The sequence below is a fragment of the Arctopsyche grandis genome, chromosome 6 (genome assembly GCF_051622035.1).
Source record: "Arctopsyche grandis isolate Sample6627 chromosome 6, ASM5162203v2, whole genome shotgun sequence".
NCBI classification, from domain to species: Eukaryota; Metazoa; Arthropoda; class Insecta; order Trichoptera; family Hydropsychidae; genus Arctopsyche; species Arctopsyche grandis.
In genome coordinates this window covers 19,791,704-19,805,103 of record NC_135360.1, presented here as the reverse complement: position 1 = coordinate 19,805,103, position 13,400 = coordinate 19,791,704, and the positions used below count along the sequence as shown (strand labels likewise).

Below are 13,400 nucleotides of genomic sequence, written 5' to 3'. Positions count from 1 at the left end.
ACAGACAGTGTCTGCCACACGCCACATCGTATATTGTATTTTAAACTCTCAACATAATTATATTAATAAATAAGATTGTTATATTTTATTTTTGAATTTTAAAAAAGTACGTATGTACGTATGTATGTGTACATCAATTAGTCAGTATACAAGTTCTGAAATCGCTTTTCGCTGGCCAATTTACGATCTCGTATCCCAGATGCGGTTTACAACGAGGGTCGCTTTGATCCTTAAACCATTAAATTTGTATTTCATTGTTGCAGATCCTTTCATTTCCGAACATCAATCTTCCAGTGTTTTTTTCATCACATTTTTTGCCGATATAAATTGAAAACGACAGCGATTGACGTCAATGCTGACGAAATTGCCTACGTTCAGTAACCATTGACGAAATCCGATCTAATTTAATTAAATTGGAAGGATTTCGTAGGGAAAGGATCTGATATTAATGCGAATTATTCATTTTAGAATAAATATGTATAATTGTTTGTTTTGAGTGTAATCTATCGAATTATGTGACGTACATAAGCCATCTAAAATGACTTGTGCTCATATTTAATTAATGTCGTATGATACACTCTCGAAGAGGTATTTCAAGATAATTAAATTTGAGTTTATTTTCATTATCAAAAAAGAATTTCTGAGAAATCAGCGTTCATCTTGTACTTACTTTTGGGAAAAAATCGGCAAATATGTTTGTATCAAATTCTTTTTTCTCGGAAGAGGATAATTATCTTTCGTCGTTTATATATAATTCAGTTGAGTTCTTAAAATATGTACGTATGTATATTAATTGAATTTGCGTTTTTTGGAACATTTTCAATTGAATATAATTTCATAATAAAAATTCATGACTTCCAAGTACTTCTATGTATCTTCAAAGATAACTTGTAATACGACTATTCTTGTTTTCTACATTCATACAAATTATACATTACTTTTAAGCTTCTTAAAAAAGGGGAAGATCGAACTATCTATGAAAATCCCAGGCTTAAACCAATCTTATACGTATAATATATCCCATTATTTTATTCTTATTTTTAATAAAACATGTTCAATGTTTTTTAATTCGTTAAAACTTTTTTCAAATTCACATTTAACGTAATATGAATATATTTATTTATGAATTATTTTATCTCTCGCATTATAAACATGTACATATACACATAATTATAATTATAACATATCATTCATAATAATATGAATATATTTATACATATATGTAGGTACATATGTACCTATATAATAATCATTTGTCATTGTATGTAGAATTACATATGTATTTTCGGCGATGTAAAGCGAACTACCTGTATGACTTTTCAGCAATTTCAGCAGCGTTGATATTGTTAATTTCGTTCAACATTCGCAAGATGTACATATGTATGTATGTACATAGAAATGTCGATGTCAGCGGATATGTATCTCCCTTGTCCCAGGCCCGAAAACAACACGAACGCGATAGCAATTTCCAATTAAACGCTATCTCGCCTCGCGTTTACCGTAATTTTCAGCAATGTTTTCAGCGTTTGAACTAGCACGTAACATTATAATAGAACTACTCTGCGATGTTCCGATAAATCTTCAAAAATTCAAATGATGCAATTTGCGCTCAGACTCGTCGATCGCATCGCCGAGCTGAATTCGCACATTTCGTCGACAAAAGCTAAAATTGACTTTCGACTTGGACTGGTTGCAATCTGCACGGTTGCAATCCTAATGAGGTACGCAAATACCCATTCAGTGTGCTAGCGATGGTCTGCTTAAAATGAATGTTTACATAGTAATTGAAAATTGCATAGTTTTGCAACAAAAAAATACACTTTGTTACAGATGGAATAGTATTTTTCTTCACAATATAATTGTGAATGAATATGTATACGAATTTATTTGAAACCATTTTAGATGTATCGAGTAAGTAAATGCTGATGCAATATTTTACTTGATATATTTACATATCAATATATTGCACATGTATTATGTATTACTCGTATTAATTTTTATTTATTTATTGAGAAATATTTTGGAGAGGTAGCAAAGCCGATGAACCCAAGGGGTTTGTCTTTAATAATTATAAAACAAAAAATAAAATTTTAATGAAATAAGATAAAAACAAGAACGAAAATTAATGAAAAACAAAAATTGGTGAAATAATATTAGAAAAATACAGTAAAAATAAAACGTAAATCGTAGATTTTAGTAAGTTTATTTTTAAAGATAGATTACAAGAAGCTACTAATTCATTTGGAAGACTAATTCAAATTTTAATCATGTATTTGAAAATAAAGAATCTCTATTTTTATTGTAAGAAATATCTCAAGTCTAAATCATATACATATACATATGTATGTATGTACATATAATAAGACTAAACAAAAAAGAAGATTTGCAAAAACCCATAAACTTTTAGGAAATTATCAAATTTATTCATTTGGTAGACTTTCTATTTGAAAATAAGGATTATGTAATGATTTTTTTATAAAAATTATATTTTAAGAGTCTGAGAGTATGACCTTTGAGATGAGTGTTTTTGCTAAACGATAGGCGGCTAATCATGTAATAATTTTATAATCTTATATTAGATCAGCTCATTCTTCTCTTCTCCAAATGTGGGGAGATTCATTATCTTCAATATTATATTGTATGAGAGTGATTCAAGTTCGGAAGGCATTTATAAAATTCTTCTTTGAACCCTTTCAATACATATCCTTTTGAAAATGAGCGTTCCAAATAGTATATGCAAATTTCAACTTAGGCCTGATATAAAATATACAAATATAAAAATCTGAATGTACAAAAAATCTCACATATATGTATAGTACATAGATAATGTTTTTGATTTTGATTTTTAAATGATTTTTATTATTACTAAATAATGTTCACGATACATCTTTTATCTATTTTAATAGCTACTGAACTACTGATCATTTTCTATTTTACAATTTTAATTTAATTTTGTTAGTAGTCATAGTATTATATTATTCTATTGTTAATGTACAGCATAATAGGAAAAATAGCTCAAAAACCTATTACATAGATAATGTAATATTTCTATATAATACGTATTTTAAACGTGCTTATATCATTATTGGTTTCGAAACCGCTGATATATTTGGATGTACATATATTTAATAATTCCATCGTTTTGCAGTTCGAACGATAACCATCTATCTGCCGACTAATCTAAAATGCGGTTTCCCATATTGATTTACGTTCCGATGAACCATTTGCACAGTGACCTTTCGGTGACCGCGTCAATAGTGGCGCGTTAATAGGATTTGAACAGGTGACCAGACGGACAACAAATACCACTCTCCGTACAAAGTTGATACCTACTACGTGATCGCTGAAAATCCACTATAGAGGGGACAATAAAAGCTAACTCTCTATTTAAATATCGAATTGAGTTTCGAAGGGAAAATAGAACGTGAAAAAATAAATAAACAGAAACGGAGAAATGTATTTACACAACGAAAATTAAATACACGTTTAACGCATCAGCCGCCCGTTGTTTAATAGGCACTTAGAGAATTGTGTAAGGATGCACTCGCTGGAAAGCGCACTGGAGTTGTACTATATACATACATACATACATACAATGAAACTTACTGCAATTAAAGTAATCAAGTACATAATATAAGAAATTGATTCTCAACCTGGAGTCATATGCAATTCCCACTGTAATTAAAAATAATAACCATCATAACTAAAACTGTAACTGTAATATCTAAGAGATTTGCACTTACTTTAACACACATGTTTCTTCAACTACGGTTACGAAAATTAGTGTATGCTAGATATTAATTAAGCCAAATTTAACCTAAGCTAAAGCTGTATTAAAATTTGCATACGTCGCGTTTGTTAAATGATGTATTATTATCTCATAAAAAGTATTTAAACCAGTCGTAAATACGAAACATTTCACGAGGTCCAAATGGAAGATAGAAGATCCAAATTTCCCTTAAAATGAAAATAATGATGAGCGCAGGCCACCACTTCAACAATAAAATCAGATAAATTAGCAAACTCTGATAGGAAACGGTCGACTTGGAGTCACAAATATCCAAATCTGACCAGCAAAATTAAAGATTATACTCAGAATAAATTCATTTCAATCGAGGTCAGCCCACGGGATCGAACCCTCGGTGCTTAGTATCAACGCAACCACCAACCAAACATGCTGCTGACTGGCTATGAGTGTACTCGTATTGTGTCGACCCGGTATAAGATATTCTGTATGTTAGATATTCATAGCCAGCAGCATAGCTCGGTCGTTAAGCTTCTGCTTAACACTGAGAGGCGCCGGGCTCGATCCCATGAGCTGACCTCAGTGTAGTGATGCTGGTCAGACTTGGATATTTGTGACTCTAGGTCGATCGTTTCCTATCAAAATTTTCCAATTTTCTCTGATTTCATTTTTGAAACGGTTACCGTTCAAAATTGCCTAAATATCCTTCCTACCTACTATGTCACCACTATTTGAGTATGATTAATGTACAATAAAATTTATGTACAATTCATAGATGTCTCGTAATTCAACAACTTGTAATGAAAATTCTGCATTGTTTGTAATTGGACAGGAAGGCGCATTGGGTTTTACCTGTAAGGCCTTCCTGGTATATATGTAAATAAATCATAATAGAACTAAATGTTGAAATACATAGTAGATGAATACCGCTATAGAATAGCAATAGTATACATGTAGTATGTTATTTTGTATTAAACCAACCTTGACTGCACGTAATAGGAAAACATCGAATCGAATTGATTGAATAGTGTAATCGGCGCCCCGTCGGTGGATGGATGGTACAGACAGTCTCTCATCCCATCTTTCCTATCCTTCCGACACCATCGCCTGTCTCTAATTAAAATCGCAACACCGTCGCCGTACATAATAATTGCATTAGCATCGGAGTGTTAACTGCGCTGCCGTCAAAATGGCGCTTGAGTGCAGACTTAATAATAATGATCGTTCACGGCCCTACGACACACTATACTTTGCACTCGACCAATTATCCGACAATTTTCCAAACCTCCCCTTCCCTCTCGTCCCAGACGCTCTCCCGTCCTCTATCTGAAGAAGTAGATTTTATCGATGAAATTAAAAAGTACCTTCTGCCACCCGAGGTCCTCCTCCGCTTGTTCCGATTAACCGGTTCTAATTTCAACGGTGAATTTGCAATTTTCCGTCGTCGACTTCGTAAGGTACTCTCATGCATAATTACATCCCCGACTATCGTTTAAAGTGTAAGGATGTTTTCAGTTAATTCAGTTACGATAATGTATGAGCCATTCAAGTGCTTAAAGTCGCACATACTAGTATTTTGCCTCAAAACCTGGCCAAAAATTCAAATTTTCACAAATTGAGTTTATGTTGAGGTCCTAAAGCAGGTAGATAAATATGACGTTACACTGTGGAGTCCTTACCTGGGTTAAGCTCACTAGCCAAATGTAGTCGCAATCGAATCCTGTCATTTATGTGATACGCTTGTTTTTGTTTGCGGCATTTTGTTAGTAGTAGTTTTTCCTTTAAATAAACAATTGATATTGTTGCGTAGGGATGGGTTCAGGATCCAAATGAAAGGCCAAAGTCGCTTCACAACATTTATTCAACGATTCAGAAGGTCCACACTTAGCTACCGCTCACTCCAGAATCCTTTTAGCCAGCATTATGGCTCGTTGGTTGCGTTTATGTTTAGCACCGAAAGGATACCGGGTTCGATCCCGTGCTAATCTTTAATAATGCTGGTCAGACTTGGATATTTGTGACTCCAAGTCGATCGTTAAAATTCTGCATTGTTTGTAATTAATTGTCTAGGAAGGAGCTTTGGGGTCTACCAGTTAGGCCATCCTGGTATATATATATATGTAAAATGAAATAAAGGACAAGTTGCCCAGCATAGCATCCCCGATCCGTTAGCGTGTCTAAGCACGTAGGCCTACCAGCACTCGCCTCATTCTGTGAGAACTCCAGCGTATCCTATGTTCGAGCACTTACTGATTCCTGTTAGTCTAATCTGGGGCTACTATTGTTCACCCACGAATACACTTACACAGTGAATACTCTCTCTCTCAAGTTCCCACGTTACAATATTAAGGATTAATCAAATATTTTTATTTTCAGCAATATTTTCTTATTTGAAAATTTTATGTATTTTGCCGACCTTTTTTCAATTACTCACAGATGTACCTCTTATAATTGCATTTATTCTTCAGTTAAACTATCAATAATTTGATTCGAAACGAAAGATTGCGAAATTTTATTTGAATCAAAATGGTTAGCGACCAGTTAACTAACAGCATAGATCAATGGTTAGCGTGTAATGCTTTCAATTGTGTGATCACGGGTTCTATGCTTGGCTTTGTTGCTGGCCAGATATTGGATATGTGAATCCAAGGTCGATCGTTTCCTTATTTTGAGTCGAGTTTGCCTATTTATCTGATTTCATTGGAGACGGTCCCAACAAATTGGCAGTCCTGTCCTATTTCTCACAGAATTTGAGTTTACAGAATCTCAGAATTTTTGATATTTAAAATGCTGCATAAATTGTTCATACATGTCTCTATGATTGTTAATCGATGTTTATAATTGGCTTTGAATAATACTTACATATTATAATGTTTGATCATAGATGTCGTGTAAAATAAAAAAAATGGGTGTATACCTGTATAAATAAATAAATATTTAAATGAAATCAAACTATTATAAAAAAATCATAAAACGTTCAATTTTTTATTTTATATTTCTTAAATCATGTTGTATCTTTGTTTTAAAATATTGAAGTATGTGAATCAATATTTTAAATATGAAGAGTAAATGTGAATATGAAGAGTAAAATCAGATCAAAATTGTATTACTATATGTATGGAATTGTCTCGTATTTATTTTTTTGTAAATTTTAGTGTAAATCAAGAATGAAGATCGAGGAAAAACAACGTGGGACATCTCTGCTCTTCCTGCTCGGGGTCAAATTGACTCTAGTAGGGAGTCCGTAACTAAATGCGACTCCCTAACGGAGTCAGATTGACTCCCTTCAGGTGTGCTTCAACGAACCAAAAAAGCATCAATGGAACTGCAGATCAAATTCTTATATTTTCATGTACATTGTTGTTAATATATTATAGATGGTTCAAAAGTCAAAGAAATCAAAACGAAGGATTTCATTAACAAATCATTGACATTTTTTCTTTCGGATAATTTTGAAATTTGAGCCATCTTTTAATCATTTATATATTTGTAATTTATGATATTATATGATTCATTATTGTTCACGATAAATGTATTTTATGTGTATTTTTTTTTGGGTATTTATCGCCGAACGTGAAGAACTTTTAGAATGGCTCATTAGTGTTGTGAGGTGTAACGATGTTAGATAATGGTACCTAGAATTTTCCTAGAAAGATAAAACATTCCCATTGATAATGCTAATATAAAAGAGAGTAACGAATTGTTCTTCGCAGGGAACATGTGCCCCGAGCATAATGAAGGTAATTTCGTTGAGAACGTGTGCTCGTACGGTTCCAAGTATATACATAGGTACATATGTATGTACATACTACGTGCGTATGTACATACTTCTACCAGTATCTATTTTTTTTCTACTCCCTGAAACATTTTCGCTCGAGAAAAGTTTTTCTTTCGATGAAGAAACACTTCTACATATATAGACTGTTAGTCTGTTGTGTTAATGACGTAGTGTAAATTATGATGTTTATTTCGTGCTTGGACGCTTAAAAAGACTTATATGGTGTGCTGTATAATTTTATGAAATTTTTAAATCGAATTTCCGAACAGGATTTCCTTAGTTTTTCCTCCGCAAAGTTTGAATTTGAATGTCGGAAAAATGACAAATATAAGACCGCCTGGGGCAAACTCCACTGCGGGATAGCCTTCGAAAAAAGTTGTTAGCTCCTGACACGTTCCCGTCTTGATTTATTTCTATTTGTAATTCCAACGTGGCCCTTGAAAAAAAGTTTATTTAAATTTAATTGAAATTTTATACCATTTAATACAATTATTTTAAATACCTATTTAAAATTAATACCAAGTCGTAAGTATATTACATTTACTACACTTGAACATCAACCCCTTATTTTATACTATAGATAAATTCCGGATAAGTGCCGCTTGAAATGAGACTTAAAAATACATGCAAATGAAACTAATGAAAAGCTTGTAATAATACGATTCATTTTCTTTATATTTAAATCATTTGTCCCAAAATGTATACATATATACATATTATGTACCTACTTACATATACATAGATTCGCATATATATTATACTACATGAATAGGGATTCCAAATTAATCGACTTTTTAAATATTCTGGTAGTAATAGTACTTGCTTGGGTAAGAATTTATTGTTTGGGTTGAAAGCTAGTTTTTATATTTCTTTTTTTTTTAAGTCACTAGTCTTTTATCTAAACTTTTACGTCCTTAATTAAATAGGTACTCGTACTATCTGGATACTAAAAATTCTAGTAATTTGGCATCAGATGCGAAAATTGAGCTTAAGCTCCAGAATGCTGCATGAGGCTCAGAGCTGTATGCTTGGCATATCAAGGAGGGATGGAAAACAGAATATGTGGCTTCGAAGTATGACAAAGGTAATTGATGCAAAGGTGAGATTAAAGAAATTTAAATGGCAATGGACGGTTCACGTAGCTAGAATAACGGATGATAAATGGACGAAAGTAGTGTTTGAATGGTACCCGAGAGAATGTAAAAGGCTCCAAGGAAGACCACGGGAGATGTAGAAAAATGTATGGAATGAGAGTCGTTCAAAACTGAGACGAATGGAAGCGTGTTGGAGAGGGCTACATCCAGCAGTAGATGGTGAATAGTTGTGAATGATAATTATGCAGGATAGTGAAAATATAAACAGCTTTCACGCAAAAAGATTAAAAAACAAATCATATCCATACAAATTCGTGGAATATCAACAGTATGGCCCAATTTTAGGAATGTACATTTGTATTATATTATATATGAAACGAGAGCCACTTAAAATCATATTTTATATGAAAAGTATTCTTCGTAGTTTTTAATAAACTTCTGAATTTAAATTTAACAAGGAATTTTTTTTATAAAAACTAAATTTAACAAGAATTTTTTTCTTCCATATACGTAATACCTTTTTACAAGGCTTTTCTATATTTTACTTCGCAAACGATTGAACTAAATTTCCTACAGTCTTCCGATTGTTTTGAATTCTTTATTTAAGGCAAAATATGTAGATTGTTTTCCTTATACTGTTTGTATATACATATGTATATATTAAATGTATGTACGTAGTCGTATAGCGAGTATCTTCAAGACGAACAATGAATCCTAGAATAGTTAACATAAAGGGTAGTCAGTGTGTGTGAAGCAGCGTTGAGCGACAACACCGAAGGGTGTGTAGAATTAAATGGCGTCAGGACGTATAACGCATCATCCCTGACGCCTTGCTGAAGCAGATCCAATTCAATCTGCTCCTTTTTCAGACTAGTCCTTCGCAGGCTGCCACTTCGCCTAATTGCATTACGGAAACTTTAGCCTCGTCCTGATGAGGAGGTGGCAGGGAGTCTCGCCGAAGCCACTCTAAACTAATAATCAATTTCCATCTGACTTACACATCCGCTGGGTTTTGATTTGCAAGGCTGATTTAATTTTCCCGGGGCCTCGGTCGTCTCGTGACTTTTCCCCAGTCAAACAATGCACGCCAAATTGCACGGATAAATTGCGCCGGTTAGCCGAAAGCGGAGAGGGAAAAAAATAAAAATACGCACAGCATTTATTGATCTCTTCGGCACGCCACGCAAAATCCTACGCATAAATCCCATCGCCGGAGCACGAGAGGAAAAACCTCGACAGGGGAGAAAAGCTCCTGGCGGTATCCTCGCTGCTATCCTCGGGGAAATCATGGCGGTCAATTATATGTCATTATCCGGATCTTTTTCCTTTTTTTTTTTGCTCTTCCGCTAAGACTCAGACGTAATTAATTGTCAGAAGCATCCCGACTAAGTCTTCGGCCCAAGGCACAACCGAAGGATGCTTTTAATAAAGAGCTTATTTAAAACCTACCCGACCTAATAAGATTACGCACTGTGAAACGTTTCAAGAATCCCCGCGTCGCTTCTTTTTTCCCTATTTCTATTTCACGTTATTAATATACGTATATCTACTACGAAAAATTAATTAAATTCAAAGAAGCATTTATGATTTATGAAAAAATTCTACGGTACTTAAATTTCAAATTGATTTTCTAAATTACATATATTATATGTATTATCTACTATACATACTTTTACATTGAAAATTAAACATTGTTCATTTTCTTATTTGAACCGTTATATTTGATAGTGGCATAGGTCCACTTTTCTTCGTTTCGAAAAACATCTCGCAAAACATTAAATATAATGTTTTGCGTTTCACAATATTTAATAAAAATGGTATCCTGAAATACGTTTATTTTATTACATGCTAGTGGTTTTACCCGGCTTCGCTCGGTATTTGTAATATAAACCGCTTAAACATGGTTAATCTAATAGTAAACATTAATTTGTTTTTGTATTAAATTTATTTGAATAATATTCAACCATCGTCATAGAAACTTTGATTTCTTTTTGAAGCTCCCAACAACCTTACAAAGTTTCTTTCGAAATTATATATTAGATGTGTGTATATGTATGTACCTATATATTAAAAGGTAATATGTACACTCTGAATTTATATAGGTCTAAAAGTAGACGTAAGGCGTTTAAGTCTCGAACAAGCTTGCAGAAATTCTAAAGCTTGACAACACGATGGCAATAAGATGCTATTAACTCAATTCCAAAATGTATCGCAATTAATTCTTCTATACTAGGGACTACCAACCAGTGGGTGAATTACTTTGATTCTTATTCGTATTTATTTCCTCGTAAACTACATATATATTTATTTCTTAGAACATGAACACTTGCCTTTACAGATCGCTCCAAAGTGACGAGTGCACTTATACGGATACAAGACAATCAATCAATATGCAATGCGAATTCATAAAAATATCCACAGTGACATTTATGGAAAAATTTTTGCAGTATTTTACAATCAAATTTGCAAACCTCAAGTTGCTGAATAACTTGATATTAGTAAGAGAGATATGAAAGGAGATTTCAATGAAAATTTCAATGAAAATCGGAAAAATTGGCAAACTCTGATAATAAACCTAATAATATACGATCGATCTGGAGTCACAAACCAAGGTCTGGCCAACAGCGGGACTCTAGTGGGACTCGAACCCGTGACCACTCTGCTTGAAAGCATAATATGCTAAACACTAGTCCACGCCGCTGGTTGTTCTGCCTTTCTGAGATTCTGGACATATCGAATTAAATTAAGTGATAACAATTTGTGAATTAAATCAAACAGAGATATGTAGTGTTTTTGGAACTGTACATTGGACTTCCGCCACTAAATATAACGACTCATTTTATAACGTTTGGTTCATCCGTACTCCGTTTTAATAAAAAAATTATTTAAATAAAAATATGCTACGTTATATGTAAGGTCCGTCTATATTATTCAGCCCTAAACGTCAACAACTCGCCGCAACACCGCTCGTTTCCGGCACGTTCATGCTTGTTTTGGACATGTGCAAGGCAAAATCGACTTACATATACATTACAGAGCGCGAGAATACGGCGCAATATTGCTTGTATCGCATTGTCGAGTCAATTATGTCACATTATAGCGTTTCCGAAAATATTCATATGCGTATGGCAACACTTTAAGTAGTACGGGTGCATTCGCCACTATAACCAACAAGATAGCTCAATGGATAGCGTATGATGCTTACAACTGAAGGGTCAGGGATTCAAAAACCACAGCAACCTTTTGATGATTTGACTACAAAAAGTTTGTACTGCTGAAATCCACACTAATATATGAAAGAAATACATATGCATGTTATTTACCATATGTTAATTTATTTCATTATTTTAATATACACATATATACGTACGTATTTTACGTATGTGTGTTTATATGTTTTTAGATTGAATTGAATAAAGGAGTGTTTTCTTTTTCTATTGTTATTATTGTGAAAGGGTCTGAAACACGTAAGCAGGATGTTTTGAATAATGTCACCGGTGTTGCTGTGCACGTTCAAAGGATTGTTCTTCAGCTGAAATTACCAGGCAGGGCCACATCCTCTGGGACCCAATTAGCGGGCGTTATCTTGGAAAACGTACGTCTCGCTAAGACCCTTCCCAAGATTTTTTTTTTTTGGGATTCTCATACTTAGAACAATTGCTTTCAAGAATTTCGCTCTAATGGTGGAATGTCCGTCTCTCGACAATTCTCTACTCTGTCTTACATACATATATCATGGAGTGCAGAGAAAATATGTAAATTTTGCACGCGAATCGTTTTTCGAATTGGATATTCAAATTTTGTTTTCTTTAACTTTCAGTATAACATAAAGAAACGGGAGGAAGTCGTCGAACAAATGCCTCAAGAACCCGACAACCCCCTTATGCGTAAGAAAAAAACGCCTGAAGAATTGGCTGCAGAAGCAGAACTAGAAGATCAAGATGATTTCACCAGTTAGTACCATTTGATGTTTGTAAGAGATGTTTTTGTATTGAATTTTAAATTAATATAATTAAAAATTGTGTTTCAGAACTGAAAAATACCATCGAGACGCAGGTGAACGAAATTAAATCCCAAATTGAAAGCAAGTGTGTCATGCAGTGAAAATTGGATCTATGCATTTTAGTTACCGAGGAATAGGCAGAATAATAGAATACAAACATCGAAATGAGATGCATGGCACGACTAAAAAAAAAAGTTATCGTTGAAGTTATTATGGTGCATTGATATTACATGATGTCATAGTAACTAGAATATATAATATTAAATAATAGGTAAACATTTCTAATATTGTCACTAAACTCCATTAAAATAAAATAAATTGTTTTCATTTTTGCTCAATAAAAATTACTAAACAGACTAAATTCTTTTCGAACAAAAATATATTTTTGATAACTAAAATCATACATCATCCTTTGCACGTTCGTTTTTGAGAAACGTTACCAATTTTCATTTTCATGTTTCGTGTTGATACTTTCGACTTATCGCACTTATTGTATGAAGCGTTGTAATTTGTTTTAATGGTGTTTCGAAGACGTTATATTTAATAGTTATGGTGGTGCCATGTTATTATCATGCTATCAACTGCCATGCTCATTGGGTATATTTACAACTGTAATAGACACAACACATAATGCAAAATATGAGTAGATAGCTACACCTTATAACGTATATATTATATACAAATATATATATATATTGTGCCCCTCATTTACCCACATATATATTCTTCTATTATAAGATTCAAATGTACCCTAATCAGTTTTTGCTTTCTTTGTTGTAT

At 33.2% G+C, this 13,400-nt stretch overlaps 1 protein-coding gene across 1 annotated transcript in view; it reads left to right on the top strand.

Moving 5' to 3' along the window:
* Nucleotides 1-12,922, top strand: part of cpx (synaptic transmission protein complexin) — a 325,962-nt gene extending 313,040 nt beyond the window's left edge. Inside the window, exons 4-5 of the mRNA XM_077432721.1 lie at nt 12,438-12,570; nt 12,648-12,922. Coding sequence (XP_077288847.1) covers nt 12,438-12,570; nt 12,648-12,721 — 207 coding nt within the window. The 3' untranslated portion in view covers nt 12,722-12,922. The remainder of the gene's footprint in view (nt 1-12,437; nt 12,571-12,647) is intronic.
* Nucleotides 12,923-13,400: the final 478 nt, after the last annotated feature.